The sequence below is a fragment of the Cryptotermes secundus genome, unplaced genomic scaffold (assembly GCF_002891405.2).
Source record: "Cryptotermes secundus unplaced genomic scaffold, Csec_1.0 scaffold209, whole genome shotgun sequence".
NCBI classification, from domain to species: domain Eukaryota; kingdom Metazoa; phylum Arthropoda; class Insecta; order Blattodea; family Kalotermitidae; genus Cryptotermes; species Cryptotermes secundus.
Window position 1 is genome coordinate 2,297,597 of NW_019727789.1, and position 23,738 is coordinate 2,321,334.

Genomic DNA, 23,738 nt, shown 5'->3' on the forward strand with positions numbered 1-23,738 from the left:
TCTCCAAAGTTCGTTCCGCTATAATTCTCATCATCCCAATTGCATCCCTGGTTCCTTTTCCTCTTCTAAATCCAAACTGATCTTCTCCAAGTACATCCTCTATTTTCCTTTCAATTCTTCTTTTAAGTATCTTTGCTAGTATCTTTGCTGTATGTGCAATAAGACTTATTGTGCGATGGTCGCTGCATTTTGTAGCTTTTGTCTTTTTCTTTAAGGCAATCATTGTAACTTCTGTAAAGTCCTTGGGCCACTCTCCACTTTCATATATGGTGTTCATTAGTGCTACAATACACAAGAATAAATCACAGTGAAATAAACATTGTCTGGTCAGGTGTGACACTGATAACTGCAAAAGTTTCCAGTTAAAATTTAACGGACTTTATAACAGTCCTTAAAATAATTAGTTACTCATTACTAAAACAGACTTTAGATACAATAATGACATACCATCAAAGCTTCTTGGAATAATAATAATAATAATAATAATAATTCAGACTATGCTGGAAATCACAGACCACCACCACAACAACAACAATAATAGTAATAATAATAATAACAAAAAACAAACTCCGTGGTTTTAGTCCTCAAACGAACTATACCGACCGAGCGATCGTCGCTTGTCGGCGAAGTTAGTGCCAACTTTAGTCGACAGAGGGTGTCGCGTGGTCAGCGCAACGAATCCCCACCGCCGTTAATTTCGGTTTTCTAGACCGGAGCCTCTATTTCCTTGAAATAGGTCCTCAATTNCCAGAACAATTCGAAATGTAATTTCATACCTCTGTGTATCATCTTGGGTTGATGTACGGACTGTTGTTATGGCAGCCATTTTCTCACGGTGACTATATAATACCTCTTCTTCTTAATCCGATTGTGTGATTCGATTGTTCTGCTTGCTTGCTCTTTCTTGTCTTGTCACACTCTGTCAGTTATGAAAACACTTCGTTAGTTCTATCTCCCATATCTCTGTATATCTGTTCATAGCTATGGCCTTTTATTTGTTCCTAAAACTTTCACTAGTGCTTACTGTGGCCTAACTACGCTCTACTACACTTCATAATGCAAATGGGCACTTCACCTATAATGTCACACATGTGACAACTCCGGGCGTAATGAAATTGCATCCAAAAAAGCTATAACAAAGAAACAATTATGAACTCACTTCTCCAGAGCTAACTTTCAGTGAAATTCATAAACTGAAGGCAAAATGGAAAGGTCATCTGTACGTCTATCTGAATATTCGTCTAAAAAACTACCCCACGATTTATTATTAAATCCAATATTCAGAGTCTACACCAAAAATTGTCTGTTGACTTTAAAACTGATTCCTACCACAGGACAAATTGACTCAAGCGACAGCGCTTCAGACTTGCATTCGGGAGGTGCTCAGTTCAAATCCCGGAAGGGCCACATTCCAACCCGACTAAGGTCGATGGTTTTCTTCAGTCCCTTCAGAAAAATACAAAGACAGTACCTAAATATCAGTATTCATTAATAAGCCTGCTCCTTGACGTCATATAACCTGAATTGTTAACAATGACCTCTTGACCTCGGCACTAGATGGAGGTGACTGGTCAGCCTCACACCCCTACCGTTTTACCCCCCGGTACTCATTGGATAGGAGACTGTGATGGTGGTGGGGGGGGGGGCACAACCGGTCTGGATAACATGGAGAAGAGAAAATCTTGCACTGCCTCGAATCGAACACGGTCCGTCCAGCTCGTAATCCGCCGCTATACCGACTGAGGTATCCCGGCTCCTTAATAGTGTCGTTAAATAACTCTATACAGCAGAATTGTCTAATTGGCTGCAAGCGACTTCGTTATGTGCGGTTTGCGAGAACATCCATCCATTATCCAGAATACTCGTAACTTTTAGGGCTTTCCTCCACTTCAAAAAAGGCGGCCAATCATTTCGAAAAAGCTCGATGAATGGTGCTTATTAAATATTTCGTACAATTTTTCCGCTCATTTTACATGACATCTAATAACCTGAAGCATGCAACTGGTAAGTTTCCGCGATCACACGCAATGTAGGTACAACCCTTCAGCGTTTGATCTTCAAACACAGTCGAGTTGGGACCATTTCATTTAAATAAATGTTTATTTAATTTCGTGGGTAAAATTCTTGTCAGTATGCTTATGTTTCAGAAATCTCATCATCGCGGGAGATATATCACTGCAAGTATGTTTCAAAAAAATATGGGCCTATTTTTTACATGAAGGCCTGAGGTACAACAGTGGCTATTCAGTGGTTTAAAGTTAGAGAACAATACTCTAAAACTACGTGCCACCTTCTTCAGGGCAGGAACACATTACAGACGGAGGCAGCAGGTTCCACCAAAACGCTGGTAACTCCCCAACAAACTACGTGGAGCTATAAACCAGAAGACCACAATCATAATTTTCGCTGCCATCAGAAAATCAAATGTCTTACTTTATCCTTTGTCTTGTAACATCCTAATCTCTTTAATGTTTGTTATCACTCTGTGCCCGCCTAAGAACAGTACGAGATACAAAATAGTTTTCACGAATATCAACACCAAATTTCAGGAATGAAATCCATTGTGGCTGCTAAAATCTTGATAACTCTGGCAAGAAATATACCTCGGCAAACCAGTAAATGTATATAGCCAGTAGTGGGGGAACGGGACCGTCTCTGCGGTCTAGTGATCAGAGTTCCTGGCTACAGATTCAGAGGTCCCGGGTTCGATTTCCGGCGCTACCAGATTTTCTGAGAAGTAGTGGGTCCACTCTGCCTCATGAAAATAATTGAGGAGTATTTCAATGAAATAATGGCTCCGGTCTAGAAAACAGAGATTAACGGCGGTGGGGATTCGTTGCGCTGACCACGCGACACCCTTTATCCGCAAAAGTTGGCACTAATTTCGCCAACAAGCGGTGGTCGCTCGGTCGGTATAGTTCGCTTGCGGACTACAGGCCACGGATTTCGTTTTTTTTTTCTTTGCTGTGGAGGAACAAGAGTAAGCAGCATGCCCACGTAAAATAGAAAACTAATTTAGAACTCGACTGCCAAAAAACGCCGTCTCATATTTTCCCTGAATAATTATAAATGTGCACTTACGTAATAGTGACATGAATGCAAGAACAGGACACGATCCTGTGGTTTTACTAAAGCATTTATACACATTAGCATAACAACCCACCTCCTGTGACACGGTTTCTCTTCAATGAAAACATAAGAATTAAAAAAAAACTCCGTGGTTTTAGTCTGCCAGACTGACCTTACCGCCATCTGTGAGCCGAGTGTCTAGAGAAAATATGGGGGCCTCGACGTCTCAGAACCCTACGGGCCTGTTACCGGGATATCTTTACCTTTTACCCAACAGACATGAGCCATTCGCGGCATTGCTGTGCTAGCCCGCTCGGCACTGCATAAAACGAAGGATGTGATTACGGTCGTAAATGAAGTACCTAACCCCCACCTGAGATGACATCTGGATTCTTCCAATTCGTCTCTCTGTCGGCGCCATTATTCTCAGAAAAGTGCCCTCAGGTTGAACGGACGCACTGCAGTTCACCATACAGCACACAGAGCCTGCCTAATCTTAACTGATTGGACACTGTCCTTAACTCCTATATTTCTGTCATTCAATGACAAACTAGTAAGTCAAGTGGCTGGCCGCGCCATAGCTCAAGCGGTTAGTCGCTGGCTTCGCATCGCGGCGGCCCGGGTTCGATCCCGGGTCTGGTCAAGTGGGATTTGTAGTGGACAAAGCGGCGCTGGAGCGGGTTTTCTCCGAGTACTTCGGTTTCCCCTGCCAATCTTCAATCCATCAAATTCTCCATCATCATAATCCCCCAGGGCAGGTACAACAGGCCAATCAGTGGACGCCGTGCCGAGTGGACCCAGCTGGACTCCACCCCCCACTAAGCGAATTAAAAAAAGAATCAAGTGACTGGATATGGACTGAATGCCTGGAGTTCGATTCCCATCAGAGGCAAACATTTTTCTTTTCACCATCATGTCCAGCTCTGTTTTGGAGTCCATCTTATCTCATATCGAATAGGTACCGGGGTTCCTTCCCTACAGAAAATGCGTTGAGTATAACACTCGGGATTAACGGGTTTCTGGACTTTGCCCATCGTCCCGTATTCTAAATACCACAACATTTCGGAAAATGGATCTGTTTCCTTCCTAAAGTAAGTGGGTGGAAGAAACATAATCGGTTGCGTCTGTTACAAAAAGCTAATCCTAATCACTGTATATAGAAGTGTGCTTTACTGACATAGGCTGCCCAGTGATTGAGATTAGAGCTTCTTAACGCTATACCGGCTCCAGAAGATAACAGGACGGGCTCAAAATCCTATAATCCGTTCGCTGTGTGAAGTCGAAATTATATGATCGCCATCCATCATACTATCATCGGTTTTGTTAATGTTATCGTAAGACTCCTAAGTGAATAAACACTTTATTAAACTCTAGCGTTTCTGAAGCTGGATGTGTCTGCCAGAAAGGAAAGGATCCCACTTTTTTAATTAATTTTTTAATTCGCTTGTTGGGGGGGGGGGGAGTCCAACTGGTTCCACTCGGCACGGCGGCCACTGATTGGCGTATTGTAGCCTGCCCCGGTTGATTATGATGGAGAATTTGGTGGAATGAAGATTGGCAGGGGAAACCGAAGTACTCGGAGAAAACCCGCCCCAGCGCCACTTTGTCCACCACAAATCCCACTTGACCAGACCGGGGTCGAACCCGGACCGCCGCGGTGGGAAGCCAGCGACTAACCGCTTGAGCTATGGCGCGACCTAGGATCCCACTTACTTGGCCCAGCTGTGTAGGCACTTCTCTCACCTGATGACGGCAACGGTTACACTCAAATCGAACCAAGTCGATTTTCTCAAAAACAATTCATCGTCCGAAGAACAGAACACTTCGCAAAGTCTCATTAAATTCTACATTTCTATTTGAAAGCAATTTCGGTAAGAAATTTGACTAAATAAAACGGGAAATAATATTCCTGTGTAGTTTAATAACAGCTGTATTGTTAGCTTTACAATAAAGGGCTTTCACCTGCAATAATAGGAGCCCGGATAGCGTAGTCGGTACAGAGACTGGCTACGGGCTCGACGACCGATGGATCGGAGTTCCTGGTAGGGGCAATAATTTTTTCTTCTCCGTATCGTCCAGACCGGCTCTGGGGTCCACCCAACCTCCTATCCAAGGGGAACCGGGTGTAAAGGGGCAGGGGCCTGAAGCTGACCACTCACATCCAACTAATGGGGAGATCAAGAAAATGTGGATTTACACAGCCACTCTCCCACACGCCCTCATGGCGTACTGCTTAATTAGTTAAGCACAGGGAAAACTGTACCTATTTTTACCTGTAATATTACACGGATAGTAAGTACATGTCCTTACGCAGTAGCCAGCCAAATGCTGAGTCAGGGATGAAGGCCCAGACTTAGGACTGTGGCTGTAATGTGTTATCTGGTCAGGATTATAGCATAACTCAGCGGGTAGTGACTGATGAATAGATGATTAGGAGAGGAATCCCGAAAAAAATCTCGGAAAAACTACTCCAGTTCCACTTAGTCCATCACGAATCTCACTTGCAATCACCTAGGTATGAACTCAGGTCTCCGTCAGCAACAAATCACATAAGCTATGGCATGATACGCTCTATTAATATTAAGTTAATGATAATAAACTAATACCAAGTTGTGAAATCGCAAAGGCATTTTTAAAAATATAAAAACACTCATTGGTTTTGGTATGCAAGCGAACTACACCGAGCGAGCGACCGCCGCTTGTTGGCGAAGTGTCACCTTTAGCGGATAGAGGATGTCGCATGGTCAGCGCAACATATACCCACGGTCGCTAATTTCGGTTTTCTAGTCCAGACCCGCTATTTCCTTGAAATAGCTCCTCAATTATCCTCACGAGGCTCAGTGAACCCCGTTCCAGACCCACTACTTCTCAGAAAATCTGGTAGCGCCGGGAATCGAACCCGGAGCTCTGGATCTGTGGCCAGGAACTCTGACCATTAGACTACATTGGCGGTCTTTAAAAAAATATATGCATTCCAGATATTAAATATACATTGCTGCTCGTCTCTTAGATTGATTCGTAATTACACTTGGAAATCATACAAGTCACGAACTGCACCATCATCTACAAGGCAAACTGTTTGGTACTCACCCTCTGTAAAATATAACAATTTTGGAAATATGTACAATTCCTTCTGCGTCTAAGCACAACGTCGCGAAATGAGTATAGAGGCGTTAGCTTTACGCTCCGGGCTCTTTACTCATTTGCGCATGGTCAAGAACTGACAATCCCTGACCTAACTGCTACCACTCTACTGATTAACTGTCCAGGCACAAATAAATGAAAAATGGGTGAAAGTAAAACTAAGGTTTATTTTGTGTCAAGTACTAAACCATAAAGAAATATAGACGAGCAATAACATTCCATTCATTTCAGTGCTACGCATTTAACAAAACTGCTGCCTTCACATTCCTACCACTTTACCACCCTCATCCCCCCCCCCCGGGGCAGGTAAAGAAACTTACGTACCAGCTGAATAGGGTAGATATCAGAGCTATTTGAACGTAGAATGAATAAAAATAATTCATGTCCTTGACAATCACTTCACTTAATAATTCGTAAGAAAATGAAATGATACTTTTGGCGTTCGAAATTATACACCTGTTACTTGGAACAAGTAATCAAAATTGTGTACTTACACTGGACTGTTTAAGGGATGCGAACTCTTTTGTTTCTAGAGTAAATTACACTCGAATACATCTCCCATTCTATTAACATTTCTAAAATATTGCCGTAACAAATGTAACCAATCTGTAAAAACAAATGCACCAACCGGAACACTTTTTACGCAACATCAGTAACTGGATGGTAAATCACCCATCATAATTTTTAGTAAAATTCTGAAGTTATTTATGCAACTACTTAGTATGATACTGTCAAAAAAGGCTTGGTTGGAGCTAGCTGGTTTAGCCCACATGAGCATCTAGCCTTAACACAACATTACGGACTCCCAAGGTCTTTCTCGTGCACCTCAGTTCACCGCCTTTCAACTATCAACAGCAGTTAAAAGACACTGAAATATTTCTTGCAGTAATGAAGAAATGGAACTTACACACAGAACTCCTTGTGAATGTTCATACGATAACACTCCATATCCATGTTACGTTTCACTTTCAACATAAAAGAAAACAGCTCAAAGCTGCAACCACAAACAACCACCTTCCGACGACATGTTGCCTCCTGCAACTACCTGCCTGACACTGCGCATGCGCAACAAATCTCGGCAACATCAAACTTCGCACACCGCGGTAAAAAAAAACTTTTGATTACATTCGTACAGTCAGTACCAAAAATAACGAAGAAATTCAATCCGCCATTTGATAGACAAACTTTTTAGTAGTGTACTGTTACCATGCATTCTGTACGTATGACTCATAACTCAGCCAGTAAAATGAGTAGACGACCGTGGCTCTATTCCCGGAAGCAGTAAAATTCTTTCGCCATTACGTCCAGACCAGGAGCCGGGATAGCACAGTCGACATGGCGACTGGCTACGGGCTGGGCGACCGAGGGGTCTGAGTTCGAGTCCCGGTAAGGTCAAGAATTTTCTCTTCTTCACGCCGTCCAGACCTGCTCTGGGGCCCGACCAGCCCCTACCCAATGGGTACCGGTGCTCTTTTCCCGGTTGTAAATCGGCAGGGGCGTGAGGCTGACCACTCGCTAGTGCCTCTAGTGCCTCGGTCAAGAACATGTGGGTCTATTACATCAACTCCCCCATACGCCTTCATGACGTAGTGCTTAACTTTACATTTTACCACGTAGAGGCCGGCTCTGAGGTCCAACCAGCCTACGCATTGTGGACCGTGAGCTATGATTCTGGAGGGCAAAGCTGTCGAAGCGTGAATCTTATACCTACATCAATCGTCGACATTTATAATGGCACAGAGCTTTACTTCCATACCGCTATACTTCTTCGTGGTGAGGCACAGTGGGCAAAATCTTGTATCTAGCACGAAAGAAGTTCACTGTCTCACATTTTATGATATCTTTTTTAACGCTATGGATTACATCCTGTTGTGCATTCAATAGCTGTGTAAACTGGACCGTCAACACAACAAAAGGAGGGATATCTTGAAGGTGGAGACTAAACAGATGTTGTGGTATTTTAATCCCAAATCATCTCAGTCCGTTTACAGGTGCATACGAGTATTCCCATCACAGGATAATTAGTAAACAAGGCTTTAAAACTGAAGCTAGAAAGAAGACCCCACGCAGAGCATCGGTGCACGGTTCAGTAACACCCACGAGCCCGTGATTTTAGTCCGCAAGCGAACTATACCGACCGAGCGACCGCCGCTTGTCGGGAAAGTTTAGTGCCAACTTTTGCGGATAGAGGTTGTTGCGTGGTCAGCGCAACGAATCCCCACGGCCGTTAATTTCGGTTTTCTAGACCTTGAAATAGCTCCTCAATTATCATCACGAGGCTGAGTGCACCCCGTTCCAGACCCACTATTTCTCAGAAAATCTGGTAGCGCCGGGAATCGAACCCGGACCTCTGGATCGGTAGCCAGCAACGCTGACCACTAGGCCACAGAGATAGCGCTAAAACTATGTTTAATTGTACATACTTTAAGATGATTTAGATTATGAATTACTCTTTATAGACATTTAACATGATGAGGGCCACCTGCATTTCAACTTATTTATACCCGTTTTACGACGTATTATGTTAGTAAATAATATTATTAATTTTCAGCATACATGTCATAGTATACTTTAATTGATATTACCGTCCCATCTCTGACATAGATCTCACAAGTGGAATCTTACCCCTAATTCTTACTACTTAAATATCGTGCCTTCTCATTTCATAATTAATATGATAATGCACATGTTTCGTCCGGCTCCAAAACAGAGCAGAGGATGCAGCGTAAACATCACGTACCATGAAGAGTATTTGAATTATAACGTGCAAAAGAAGTTGAAAAATCGCAGTTACATTCACAATTAATTATTTTTTAGTATGTACACTTTCCTGCCGGTCACGGTAGCCGAGCGTTCTAAGGCATGCACTGTCTTCACTCGCTCGGAAGCCGGGATCGTGGGTTTGAATCCCACTCAGTGCATGGATGTTTGTGTGCGTTTTTCTGTGTTTATCTACAGGTAGAGGCCTTGCGACGAGCTGATCACCCGCTCTAGGAGTCTTACCGAATGTGTAAGATCTAGAAAGCCCGCAGTGAACGGGGTTCATGGAGGTAGGCCTAGGCCCACTGGGGCTGTAGTGCCAAGAAAAAAAAAATGTACACTTTCCTAATCTAGCTCTTCTTGTTATAACAATACTCGTAGTTGACCTTACGAAATCCATCTTAGCTGCTCGTAACAAGCCTTCAACTCTAGCTGTCAGTCAGTCAAATCTGACCGCTGGCCTATGGAATAATTACCGATTCATATCTCTGTGTGCCCTGATAACTTTAAGTTATTATTCAATATTCCAAGACGTATAACATCTGTTTCTGTGCACTTTTGTGAGACACGCCCCAAACCCTAAAATATGACTCCGTGAGGTATGAAAGAGGTTTCGGAAGAGCGTACAGCCTCCATCTTCTGAGTTGGAGAATAAACCAAAACAGTAAACAACAAACTGGTTGCATGGTTTACTCTTCGACCTCGAAGGTGGAGAATATGTGTTTCTCCGTAACATCGGTAAACCTTTCTAAACTCTACGGCATTACATTCCAGAAGACTACTCTTCTAATAACCTATTTTATATAGTGAACATTTAAAGAGTGGTGAATAACTTTTAATATTTACCCTGAAGATGTAGGCAGAAGGTTCCTCTGAAATGTTCATAACACTCTATCCTACTGCAAAGCGACGACAGAGAGCCTCAAATGTCGCTTTAATTCTACTTTTCTAGTTACAGTTTCAATTTCACTAGACCATCAGTTGCACATGTGAGGTCTCTGTAAAGGAATTGTGTTCTTTGGAATGCCATAAAAAACTCCGTGACCTGTAGTCCGCAAGCGAATTATACAGACCGAGCGACCGCCGCTTGTCGGTGAAGTTAGTGACAACTTTAGCGGATAGAGGTTGTCGCGTGGTCAGCGCATGAATCCCCAAGGCCGTTAATCTCGGGTTTCTAGACCGGAGCCGCTATTTCCTTGAAATAGCTCCTCAGTTATCCTCACGAGGCTGAGTGGACCCCGTTCCAGACAAACTACTTCTCAGCGCCGGAAATCGAACCCGGAACATCTGGACCTGTAGCCAGGACCTCTGACCATTGGACCACAGAGGCGGTCTGGGAATGTCATTGCCGTAAATATTTATTTTCACTAAAAAAGGGATTAAGGTTCTAACGAACTCGCCATGCTGGCCTGAGTTAGACACATCTGGCTTCTGGGTGTTCCCAAAGACGAACGTTCCACGGGACAAACATTACTCGAAGTATCCTGGGCAGAGCATTTGCCTGTGAGAGAAACACGCTTCTGAAGAAGACATCCCAACGTTTCCAAAGCTGAGTATATTGGTGGAAAATATATATATGGAAAGGGTCAGGGACTACGTTGAAACACGGACAATGTGTTGGCACTCTGCTGTCAGTACTAAGTCATTTTGCGGGCACAGAATTTCTCTTTCTCTTTTTTTTCAGTATCAGGGCTGCAAAAACAAGTTTCGAATATCCCTCTGTTTACATACTATTAAGACATTTCCTCTCTGTTGTGATCAGTTCCTTTATGTTAAGTAGAGGAAAACAGGACATATATATTCAGGGACCACCTCATGACATCTGTAGTTCTAACAGCGATGAATATGAATAATGCTCTCTTCTGTGATGTGATTCCATGTAGTCTGAGAGGAAACTGCCAGCAGTGTGGGAAAACCTGATGCCTCCATTTCCTGCCAAGAAAATGGAGGAAGTTGTTTCCTCCTAAACGTCAGCATCTTTCAGCCAGATTACATGGCTTCACATCCCAGAAATGTCAGCTACTTTCAACCAGATTACATGGCTTCACATACCAGAAACCAGTAATTTTCAATCACACTTCTTTCCAAAAGCTTTAGTTTTACGATCTTCTCCGCCCCCCTTTCTATTCATGATATGAAACTTCTGTGATTGAAAGAACTATGTTAAATAAGTTAAGAATCAATATCCACCCCAATGAACTGAAGACAATATTAACCATCTCAGTTAAATTTAAACTGCCAAAGAAATAGAAAAAGGCCATGTTCAAACCTTTCATATTTTAGGCCTTCCATCCCTTTTCTCCTGCCTATCAACCTATTTTGGTCTATTGGGGAAAAATGAATATTCTGACAACTCAGTTATGTTCATAATCAACCTTGTTTCATTCCATTTGCGCAATTGCAAATTCTCGTCTGCAGTATCTCAGACCACAATCTTTATACGTAGCGAGGCTTTTGGCTTCGTCTCCATGACAACGTCAAACTGTACAACGAGGAAAATCCGAGAGAGTTGCTATGGATTAGAAGAGAATGGAACATATCGGCCGCCCATCTCTGCTGGAGATGGTAACCAGTCAGGTGAAAATATAATACAACGAATTTCTCTGGATGCAGTGAATGGAACATTAGAATTTTACTGCCTCTTCGGCAAATTCCAGAGTTTATATTAGGCCCCGAAATCGGCTATCCTCTCTCTGGTTTCTCATAATTTTCCAAAAAAAGAAAAACAAAACATTCAAACACATTTTACGGTAATATAATGAAACAGACCACCACTGTCTCGCAAATCCTCCAAAATTCATCATTTAGAGTCAATAAATATTTTAGAGTTAAACTTATGATCTATGCGGCTGAGTCGTAAATAAACTAATATTAATATATCACTTCAGTTCAATTCTTATTTATTCGCGTACTAACTAAACAGCCAAAAGGCCAATACAAAATGAGCACTTTTATAGACATATATTATTGTTGTTGTTGGTGGTGCAAATGTTCCAGTTCTCGTTCTTATTCCCGATCTTGTTCTTGTTCTCGTGCATCTACCCATAAAATACTACGACAGCTGTGCAAGTCACCGATTTCCCACTCCGCTTCACATGTTACATAGCCCATCTAAACCCACATACTTTCCTATGAGCGCTATTTTCCAGTTACTTATGTGTTCACGTTTCAATTGCTTCTTCGTTCACTGTCCCTTTCCTTCCCCTTCCCTTCCCTACCTTTCCGCTTGCTCATTCCTTTCAATTCTCCTTTTGTCCTCTTTGATCGTTTCCCTGTTTTGGTTCATTTTACGATGTTATTCTCTCAGAATAATTACCATCAAATTGTAGAATGATTGAAGAATAATGAGTTAGAAAGGATATGGAAGGACACGATCGTAATGTAATCGAGCTACTATCCGGCATTTTCCTGAAGGGCCTAAGGAAATCCACGTAAAATCTCACTGAACACAATCAGTGTCCCGGCCGGGATTCGAACTAAGCAACTCCCGAATACAAATAAAGAAAACAACAGAACACTGTCATCAAGCGTATTCAGTTGTTAATGAATCTATGTAAATGAAGTCCAACATGTTTTGGCCTCAAATAACTATCTTCAAGGGCATCTGGCCTTAAGAGAAAAACTTTGCATAATTTTAAATTAATTATTTACATTCTTTATATACTTGAGTCATTTAAAATAGAACTAATAATAAAATATCATTGAGATATGACACTGATATGATGGAGGAAACCATAGTGCCTAGAAGCAAAGACTTGGGTGTAATAAAGAGGATCGTGCCTTATGAAATTTTATTATACAAGTCCCTTATAACATTTGTAAATTTAATATTGTGTTACTGACAAGTAGAATCTTTTTCTTATGTGGCCAATTATTAATTTTTGTCGTACTAGAGACTGTATGATATATTTGATCATGTCTTGCATCATCCCTGTAGTGATTTGTATGTGTTGTGCTGGACTGACCATGTATCGATAATACTGTCACCTGTATGAGTCACTCTCAACGGGTTTTGAATTGGATATTGGATTTATTGACCAGTTATACAACTTGTTAGTACACTTCACAAATCTCTGTCGCAGTTTCACGCCTAGGCTGCTTTACACCAGGGGAATCGCCTCCACTACCCATTGGATAGGAGGCTGCGTAGATCCCAGAGCCAGTCTGAATGGTGACCCTGCAAAGTCCAAATATCCCCCCCCCCTTATGTATGGAGTTCTGTTGGAGGATATGATATATGTTGAAAACACCAAAACCTTTGACTTCTGATATAACTATGAAGGAATCTATGATGTTGAAATCTCTAAAATATAACAAAGAAATAAGAATTCTACAAGCTGACAAAGGAAACTGCACAGTAGTGTTGAACAAGTCCATATGCAAGGAGAAGATAATCACTCTACTAGAATCAAGGGTTAATTAAATTCTATGTAAGGATTCCTCGTCTCAGATTTAGAGGAACATACAGAAACTTCTTACCAAGCATAAAACTGTCCTTCCTGCTGCCTGGAAACATAAACTGATTCCTGCCCACAGTAAACCACCTCACCTCTATGGACTTCCAAGGATACACAAACCTGACATCCCCCTTAGACCAATAGTTAGCTCTATTTACTCTTCCCGTTATGCCCTAGCGGATTTCTCTGTAAGATCCTGAGCCCTCTAGTTGGCAATACAGACGTCTTCATGAAGTATTCAGCTCAATTCATAAAATTAATACAGGCTACCATCCTTCAAAATGAAGACTGCCTTGTAAGTACTGATGTTGTCAGTCTATTCACCAGCATACAAGTGGAAGAAGTCTTACACATCATAAGACATAGTCTCAGAACAGTCTTCTTTCCCAGAATGCTCAGCTTTACAAGTTGAAGATATAATCGAATTATCGGACATCTGTTTAAAACCACATGCTCCCGGTTTCAGAATATTTTCTATAAGCAAAAAGAGGGTATTGCAGTGGAAAACTCATTATCTCCAGTGGTCAGTAATATATGTATGGAACACTTTGAGGAAATATCACTGGATAAGTAAACCACATACCCGTTAAATGGCTCAGATATGTCAAAAACACTTCAGTGATTTCACCACATGGACCAACAAGCTTGCAGTAATCTCTTCACCACCTCAACAGCCTTAGACTTACCATCAAATTCACAATGCAAGTTGAAGCTAATGATACTCTTCCACTCTTTGACATCCTGGTCATGAAGGAAGGTCCTAAATTGGCCATGAAAGAGTACTAGAAACCTACTCATACCTTCTAGTATCTTCACTTCAAGTCCAACCACCCATGTTACTTGAAAAGGGGAGTCACTCATATTTAGATCACTCGAGCTAAGGTAATATGTAAGGGTCAGAATGAATTCAACAAGGAAATTAAGGAAATAGGACACGATCTGATGCCTAATGAATACCCACAAGAATTTGTTGACTCCATATTGAAGCCATCAAGAAGCAATCGTCCTACTTATGATACAATATACCAGGGCAAAGTCATTATCTCATATGTTAGGGGTATGTCCGAGAAATTCAGAAGCATTGGAAATTGATTCAATGCCAGGAGCATTTTCAAAACTAAACATACACTCCGTGGTTAATTGATGAAATCTTGACTGGTTAGAAATGCTGATCAGACGAGTCAGTATGCGTACAATATCCCAAGTGATGTGGCAGATGTTACATTGGTGAAACAAGAAGATGTTTAGATGCATGCATTAAGGAGCACAAATATAATTGACCGAAGTTCGGCAGGAAAAATCAAAATTATCCCAACATGAACATGAAGAAGTCCACAAAATATGTTGGAAAGAAACCAGTGACTTGCAGATTGAGATGAACACCACATACAAGAAATACAAGGAATCTGCCAACATGTCTCTGGTACATCATTTTGTCAATCAACCCAGCCTGGACATTACTCCCATCTGGACCCCCAGTAAATCAACAGAATTCAGAAAACTACATCTCCATCCATTGTAGATCATGTGTGAAAGATGTGTTTTATGTTGGTAATGTACAGAGAATTTGTCTCTAGTGGTGACTTCTATTCTCACAGTACTCTGATTTTAACAACAACAGCTATGAAATAGCTCATGGATGTGGATGTTAGGTTTCAAGTATGTGGAGGTTTTAATGTTTTTAATGTTTGTTTTAAATCTCACAGCTGGTTTATACTGTGCTTGGTTCCAGTGCTTGTGTTCGGAGATAGGGACTAACTCTATCAATTGGGTCCACCTGAGTAGGCTTCTACCTGATGACAGAGACAGAATGCTGTCTTCAAAAGTCGTTTGTTTTAAATAAAAAAAAAAACAGTGTTTGATGGTGTGCAGAAACAAAATAATTGAATTGATATACCATCATCACAAAGTTTTAGATCTTATTAATGAGACTCCTGGTAAATGGTGGAAGATTGTGATTGTTGTCAGGATCTGAAGTGAGTGGGGGAGGAATAGCAGGGTCTTTAGGATTGGATTGGACCAGTTCTGGTGGCAAGGGAGGCTGCTGTAAGCCTGCAACTCAGCTGAACCCCTCAGAGCACATGAACAAGATGATGGATCGAAAGATAGGGCTGGCAGTGGAGAAATCAGTACATGAATAAGAGACTGAAAATGGTAAGAGTGTATGTATTTATTGTGTATATTTCAATAATGAGTTCAATATTACACCACATTTATACGAAGGAATAATACATTTACAAGAAATTGTACAGAGCAAATCAGCTCTAGTAATGACATGTCTCAATTTGGAAGATACCTCATTTGAATCTTGATTACTCCTATATTAATTCAAGTGTTTTTAACTTTCCTCAGAGCATCTAGCTGAATAGTGGAATAATATTTCAAAGTGGATCACAGCCTCCTCTTCCCAAATCTCTTTAACTTTATCACTAATAACCACTCACTCATCTCATATGATGCCACACAATTGACTCTTAGGCTATTCAATGATGCTGTTTCTATCGCACTGGTTATATACTGACAAATGAGATGAAACAATTGTCATGAAAACTGAGAGGGATACCCCAAGAGGAATTTGTAAAATATTTTAAGGTATTGGCCAGAAATTCAACTTTAGATGCAGAACAGAACCATGAAACATTCATGCTAGATTAGAGGTTCTCAGAATGATGACAGTACAGCTTACTGCCCTACGAGATGTGATGCTGGATAATCTGATAAATTGTTGCCAACATTTCAAAGGAACATGCTGCCTCCATCTTCACAGCAGAAGAGTAGGGAATGTGATGACATGTATTCTGGTAGGGAGTACACAACATTTTCAAAAAATGTCTTTTCTCTGTCTTTATGGTAGAAGTGTAAATCTCTTCCAAACACATGTCTAGAATGTTTCCAAAACACCAGTCTGCTTAGTGTATTATGTTAAATAACCACTGCACCAGAAGCATCATTAATTAACCTCTGAATGTAGAAACACATTGGCTCCATTCAATCCATGTTAATTGCACTTATTTGTTGAGTCGATGACTTGCAAATGCTTCCCGTGCTGAGATCAGTTGCTGGCATATTGCTGAGAGTGAACTTATTTGGATGCCATTCTTTCCCTTTCATATACGAATAATCTGGTGCATGTGTTCTCCTGAAGCAAACAGCACAAATTCATGTACTTTGTGTGGGGTTAACATACTAAGGGCATTCAAAGCTGACTTGTTGCCATGTTCTTTATCTGGCACCTCAATTCGGTGACCTTAACACAAAAATAACTGTCTGATTATGTGATGAATATTAACATAGATATAAGATGTGAAACAAATATTGTAATTTCATATTTTAGTTCTTAATACCCAAATAAAGGTTACTTCCATGCCCTAAAACCATAAACTGAAATACAGATGGCAGAGATGGAGTCGTTTAAAAAATGTTTTCTCACAACTGAGGATCCCATAGCAGTCACTATTAAGAATAACGTCTCCTGAAATGTGACACCATGCACTCTGGTCGATCATTACCAGTGTTTCAGAGGGATATACTGCCTCAATCTTCAGGCTTAAAGAATCTTCTACCCTGGAGATGGAGGAGCAGGTAACTTCAAAATGTTGGTGATATATCTACCAGACTACTTGATGTTACGTCCCAAAAGACAAGTAATCTGCATATAAATCATTTTATGGCGAATTCTGTGGGCTGTAACACGCTGATCCTGATTACAAACAATCACCTCCATCTGCAGCCAAGGTTAAGAATGTATGGACTTTATTTATATATTTATTTATTTCTATTGATATAATGATTATTCCAGTAGATCAGACTGTATGGATTCGAATGTTTCGTTTATCAGTTAATGATGAATCAGAAATTAAGTGGAAGTAAGTGGACGTGGGATCGTTTAAGCCTTAAACGATCCCACTTTAAGGTATTATCCCAGTATCTATCTGGAGGCATTGAAAGAAACCATGTGAAACCTCAGTCAGAATATCCAACCGCCAGAACGAGATTTAAACCCAAAACCTTCCGAATATAAAAGTGGCGTCCTACCCAATCAACTTCCATGTGGAGCTGTACAATGGAAGATGCTTTTTTTCTGAGTAAAAAAAAGTTGGGCGTTTTTTTAATGATGAAGCAGATGGAGAGAAGAGTAGCCATTGTCCTTCAAGCAGTTAGAACAGTAACTTACTTGTATAGTATTGTATATCGAAAGAGAATGGGGCCAGAAGAAATAAATAATTACACATTTTACTATTTAGTGTACATCACCAAACAGTACAATAATTTGTCACTAGATGGTGCTGAAGTTGCAGATCATTCTGCCATCTGTTGGAAGAGACCTAATACATTCATGTTGCAGTTTCAAAACAACAAAATAATTTCAGTACTCTCAGCCAAAAGCATTATTTACCAGCCACAATGCACTTACAAGGACAGCATATCGAGGACCAAGTCGCGTTCCGGAAGGAAGAAAATATTAGTTTTTTATAAAATTACACCCAAGATTCGAATCAGCGTTTAGAAATTCCCGCGTCATCAAAGTTTCTATGACAATTTTTACCTGATCTCTGATGACTATATATATATATATATATATATATACAGTAAAACTTGGTTATAGCAACATCGGTTTCTGCGACACCTTGTCTATTGCGTCAAATATTCAATGGTACGAACTAATTCCTCATAAAGCAACTGTTTTTATACCTTGCTTAGTACGACATGCACAAATGCATCAACCTCGTATGTAACGTCATTTTCATTCCTGAATTTCTCTGATATCGTGGGAAAGTTCGATGTGTCTGCCCACCCTCACTTTCTCTACTTGCTGACGTGACTGTCCTGGAAGAATACGACCGCGGGCTGCAAGAGGAGCGTGGGTTTTATGCGAAAACAAGGGTGTGGGGTGGGACTGCGTGAATAGTGCAAGAGGACGCGGCAGGTTGTTAACTGCATTCCTTTCCTAGAATCTCGTCTAACAGGACCTCACATTGTCTACTTACCCTATAGTGTTCCTGCCTAAACCCAGAGAAGTGCAGTAGCGAAAACATGGCAATGAAAAGGAAAGTTTTAAGCATTGAAGAGAAAGTTAAAGTGATTCGTGAAATATTGTGTGTTTTAGTATTAGTGCGGTGTGTATTGTCAGTGAAAAGCGCTGTAATATGTCTTTGATATTTCACATTTGGGCAATTCCACGTTAATGTTACGTTAGTCTGTACTTAACTACGTATTTCACTTAAAAAATGCAACATTTTAACTCGGTTTTTGGTAGATTTTTACGTGACTAACATAAGGCTACTGTGGAAGTGCCCATTTCGGTTACAACGACATTCGTTTATAACGACACTATTTTTAGGTCCCTTTGATGACGTTATAACCAAGTTCTACTGTATTTTCTTTTTTGCGTTTTTGGCCGCAATACCATCTGTGTATATCCCCGTGTACGGAACAAAAACAGTCCATGAGATTAAACCTTTTTTATTCTATTTTTGGCAAAGACCAATCTTCAAGCCCGTAATCCAGTATTTCTCAACCCGTGGTGGGGTAGGGGAGATAAGTCTCTGGGCATGTAAACACAACTACAATGTGTAGATTTGTGTTTGGGTTTCAGAAAATAATTTTTTAACTGCTATCGGTGTAAGAAAATTCTATAGAGGAAAGTAAAAATGTGCAGTTGTTTGTGCGGAAGAGCTCACGTTACCTGGATGTGAGAAATGTGTCTGTAAGTCTTATATACTTGGGCACTTCAAAAACGTTTTTAACGAGGATATTTTATTTTCAAATACTGATAAGCACTGACCTTGTTCTGCTAAAAAAATCATTGTTGGGAAATCCAAAGAAATGAAAACCGGATCGTCTGCAGCTGGGAACAAACAAATCTAGCAGAATCTTCTACGCAAGGCTATGGCTCAAAACGGGTTGTTTTCCCATGATGACGAGATGATATATCAGATATTAACACAGAGGAACCCCCCCCCCCTTTTAAGGAACTATACGATACATCTATGGAAATCAGCACTTCAGAAGCAATTCCGAATCAACACAAGACAAAGGACCCGAGAGTAATACTTGACGAAGTTCCTGAAAGTGAGATTTGAAGTTCTCACGGGGCTGACTCTGAAGATGATTATGTTCTGATGACTTCTATTGACTGATAGCCTGAAGATCAAGGTAGCATGTTCCTCTGTAACCTCACCAAACTTCTATCAATCTACACGGCGTCTCATTCCAGAATACACTACTCATCAAATTCTTGAAACGTTCAGGAAGGCTATTTAAATGCAACGTTTGTTCAGTGTCGAGCGGAGAAGACAGATTGTACTGGCGTATAGGATGAACAAAAAAACTGTAGGACACGGTCAAGGCCTATTTCATCGAACATTACCATCCGTTTAATGGCACTAAAGAATGTTGTGAACAAGTTCCTTATTGACTAACAGATGTTTACTCTAAAGAATGAAGAGCAATGTTGCATACCGTCAGACCTAACGTCGACGGTTACCTTTTCTGCATGTAACAAGAACTTATGAGACGTGTTAATGTATCTCGTCTACATGCGGTGTCCTTTCGGCATGGTCTCCAGAAGGAGAACCCACTTTTCAGGGAGGGAGAAGCTCCGCATGCATGTCCTCGCAATACAGCCTGTAAAAATTATGCTATTTGAAGACGCAACGAATTCTTTGTCTTTAAATGCCTACTACAAGAACACTCCACACAACAGGGAAGCGTTCCACAATCCGGGTTTGGTAACACCATTAACGCTCTTTAATGTAAAATTCTGAAGATGTTTTAGAACTGGTATTTTTACAAATTCTAATTATAGTCCCCATACGTTCACTTCTCCTTATTTATAACTTTCCTAACCCTTTTCCTAAAACTGCTTGGTTTACAGGAGAGAGTCCCTAAAGCATCTGCAGGTAATTGGTTCCAGAGCTGGACGGTCCTCTTTACAAAACATTATTTTCCGATATCTGTCTTTTGCTTTCTGCTCCTAATTTTCCTCTCATGATCGACCTGCTCAGATAGCGTCTATCACCTATAGCCTTCCAAGCCCGTTCTCCCGTGTATGCTTTATTCTATTTCCGTTGAAATTCCCCATCTCAATTCATTAGCCATTTCTTATATATTTCAGATGTCATCCACGCATTCTTGTTACTACAGTAGAGAACAGATAAACGGTCCATTCTAGTCCCCTTAAAGCACAGTGGCTTAGCCCTTTACGTAATAACCGACACGTTCTGTTTATCAGTTCCTCACATGTTTGAACAGCACAGAACACTTACGCGACCAACTGCTTTCTGAGGGCAGCGCGATAGCTCAAGCGGCGGCCCGGGTTCGATCCCGGGTCTGGTCAAGTGGGATTTGTGGTGGACAAAGTGGCGCTGGGGCAGGTTTTCTCCGAGTACTTCGGTTTCCCCTGCAAATCTTCATTCCACCAATTGCTTCACAATCACCCTCACCTATCATCTGGGGCTGGTACAATAGACCAGAAGTGGCCCAGTACAAGGGACTTAGTCCCACCCCACTAGTGATAATAAAATAATACTAATAACTGTCTTCTTCGAACCAGCTAGAGCTGCATGTTTGTAGCTTAGGGACAAAGTAAATCTGTTTCACTGGCACTGTAGGTGTCATCTGCACACGTTTGATAGCTTTGTGGATTTCCATTGTTCAGTACTGTTCTTCTTGCCGTGTGTCTTCATGAACTTTATCCCAAATCTGCATCTGCATCGAGACAGCGAACCATATGGTGCTTTCAAATATTTATGACCCAGCATTTTAGCTGTTCACCATTGCACCTCTGACACGTACACCTCGCCCAGTTGCGATAGAGAACCACTCACTGAGGGCATCTTCAGCGCCTGGATCCTTACCCTGAAGCTTCCGTTTTTTTATTGGGGAGGGGGATTTCCTGTTGTCCTTGGTGTGATGTCCACTCATCTCGCAGTTTCACTTGCTGTTGCAGATTTCAGGACTCCCGTTATCTCGGCCAGTTGATGATGACTGGTGTTAGGTGTTTTTTTTTAATTTGTTCAAGTAAGGCAATTTTGTCAGCGAGAGTTGAATTTTCAGTATGGATCTGAATCTTTAGGTGAATAAAATTCTCGGCACCCTCCACAGTAGATTCACAAACGCAGTCATCGCAACACTGAAGGTTGTTTACAGGTCGTTGCCTAGAAACACTCTGGCTATCCATGTTACATTATACTTATTTTTTATTAATATTAATTTATTTAATTGTAATTGTAATTGTATTTGTTGTAGTTGTAAATGTATTTGCATTATATTCACTTTGTGTAGTGTAGGGTTGCCAGATTTTTGTAAAATAAAAAAAGGAGTGATGTCTCGTTGCTTGTTTATAACGACATTTTTCACAACTAATAGGCTATAAAATATACATAATCAACATACTACATAACTTACAAAATGCTACTACACATCTGTATTACATAGGCCTACTACACATTTATAGAACAAAACAAATATTACGTAGTCCTATTACATATTTATAGAATGCACAAAATATTACCTAGCCCTCAAACATTTTTGCTAACTTGACACCGACTTTCTTGCGAAGATTGAACGGATTAAAAATAGACTATCACCAACAACCTCTGCTTTGGTTTACAACCTCAAGTGTTGCCAACATTCAAGAAATGCAACATAACGAAAGAAACTATAACAATGCCATTTTCCAAGGATTACAGAAATTTTATGATAATATTTAATCCATGAAATATAATTCGCGATGGACTTAAATAAAAAAAACGGAGAATTATCCACTCCGGGTAAACAATAAACGGAGGAACAAAATTTGGGTGAGAACACGGAAGAATCCGGGGAAACCGGGATATCTGGGAACCCTAGGGTAGTGTGTCCTTTATTGTTTGTGTAATTTTGTGTGCTGTATTTTGTTCGAGCGTGGCGTGTTATTTTGTGTGATGTGTGTTATTCGCGTGTTATGTCTTATTGTAGTACCATTTCCACCAGGTAAGACCCCATTTGCAGTTCAAATAACAATAATATTTGCAGATTCTCGACAACTGTGCACCACACATCCATTCAGATTCTTTGAGAAATATCCAACTGGAATTTCTGTCCCTCCACAGCACATCACTGGTACAGACAATGAACATGGGAATCATAAAAAGAAATGGAAGACAATCGAATGTTGCGTAATGTTGCTAAATTATATCCTTTAAGCAGTTCAAGAAAATCTACTGACATCATATTCAACAATTAAGGAAGTCAGTGCAATGGTTGATCTTTATGTGTTGCTTAATCATTGTCGCTTCTGTTACAATTGTGATAATGTAATTCCTATGTTAATGAATTCATTAACTCAGTTTCACCTTCTACTGTTACCTTCTGGGTATGAGATGGAGGCAGAGAAGATCTCTGAAACGATAGTATCTCTCTAACAACGTCACATCGAGACAACTATTGTCTTGATGTCTCCGTGAGATTCTCAAACCTGTCATGGATTAATCTAGCTCAGGATAAGGACCAGAGGCGAGGGTTCTTTGTGAACCTTTCGGTTCCATAAAACGCGAAGAATTCGTAGAGTTGCTTAAAGCCTATTAGCCTATTATATTTTAAAGGCGGATTGGGCTACTTCAAGTTGATATTCCGTCTTTCAACTGGTCTCCCAGTACACCCTTTTCTCCGTAGGTAATAATACAAAGCTCTTTGAGATAGCTTTTCTCAATCTTTTCAAAATGTTTTTAACCTTTATGTCTGTCCGTCTGTCAACTAGCAAAGCGCACTGCGTACCTCAAACAAGAATCCCTGTCTTGCTTTCATGAGTGGTTTAAAGAATAAGCCTGTTGTATCTTCTTTTAGGGCAATCCGACATGTGCTGAATGAGTCCGCTGGGGAAACCCAAGTAACAGTGGTTCTGAAACTGGTTTATGCATCAAGCTGTACACTAAGCCAACTTTACCTTCGAGGTTTAGTGTATTTAACAAAGCTTCATCAACTGCACGGTTTATGTAACGGCTGTATGATGACGGATTAGAAAAAATAATGTAGAAGGAATGGGTCGTAGCCTGTATTAAAGTAACATTACCTACTAATGCGAAATTAATCAACTGGTCTCAAGGCTAAGAACTGAACCAAGGGCCTCCAGATTACGGTGGGTTTTTGCAACCCTACTCCTAAACACCACAACGGTGTACGTATATGCTCGTGGAGATGAGGCTCCATACGCTCTGTACCTTATAAAGAGGCGGAAATAACAGCTTAACATTCCGTCCAATTTTACTACCTAGAAATGATAGAAAGTTTGGTAGGCATAGGAAACCTGGACGTAGCGGCGAAGAG

At 40.8% G+C, this 23,738-nt stretch overlaps 1 protein-coding gene across 3 annotated transcripts in view; it reads right to left on the reverse strand.

Moving 5' to 3' along the window:
* LOC111864960 overlaps positions 1-23,738 on the reverse strand; it is a 239,888-nt gene that overhangs the window by 196,786 nt on the left and 19,364 nt on the right. For 2 of the 3 annotated variants that reach the window (XM_023852608.2, XM_023852605.2), the window contains exons 1-2: positions 7,121-7,247; positions 777-919 (exon numbers count right to left, since the gene is read on the reverse strand). In XM_023852608.2, the coding sequence (XP_023708376.1) occupies positions 777-826 (50 nt within the window). In that variant the 5' untranslated portion in view covers positions 827-919; positions 7,121-7,247. Of the gene's footprint in view, positions 1-776; positions 920-7,120; positions 7,248-23,738 lie in introns of those variants that run through there. The other variant, XM_033751637.1, reaches the window with a different exon arrangement.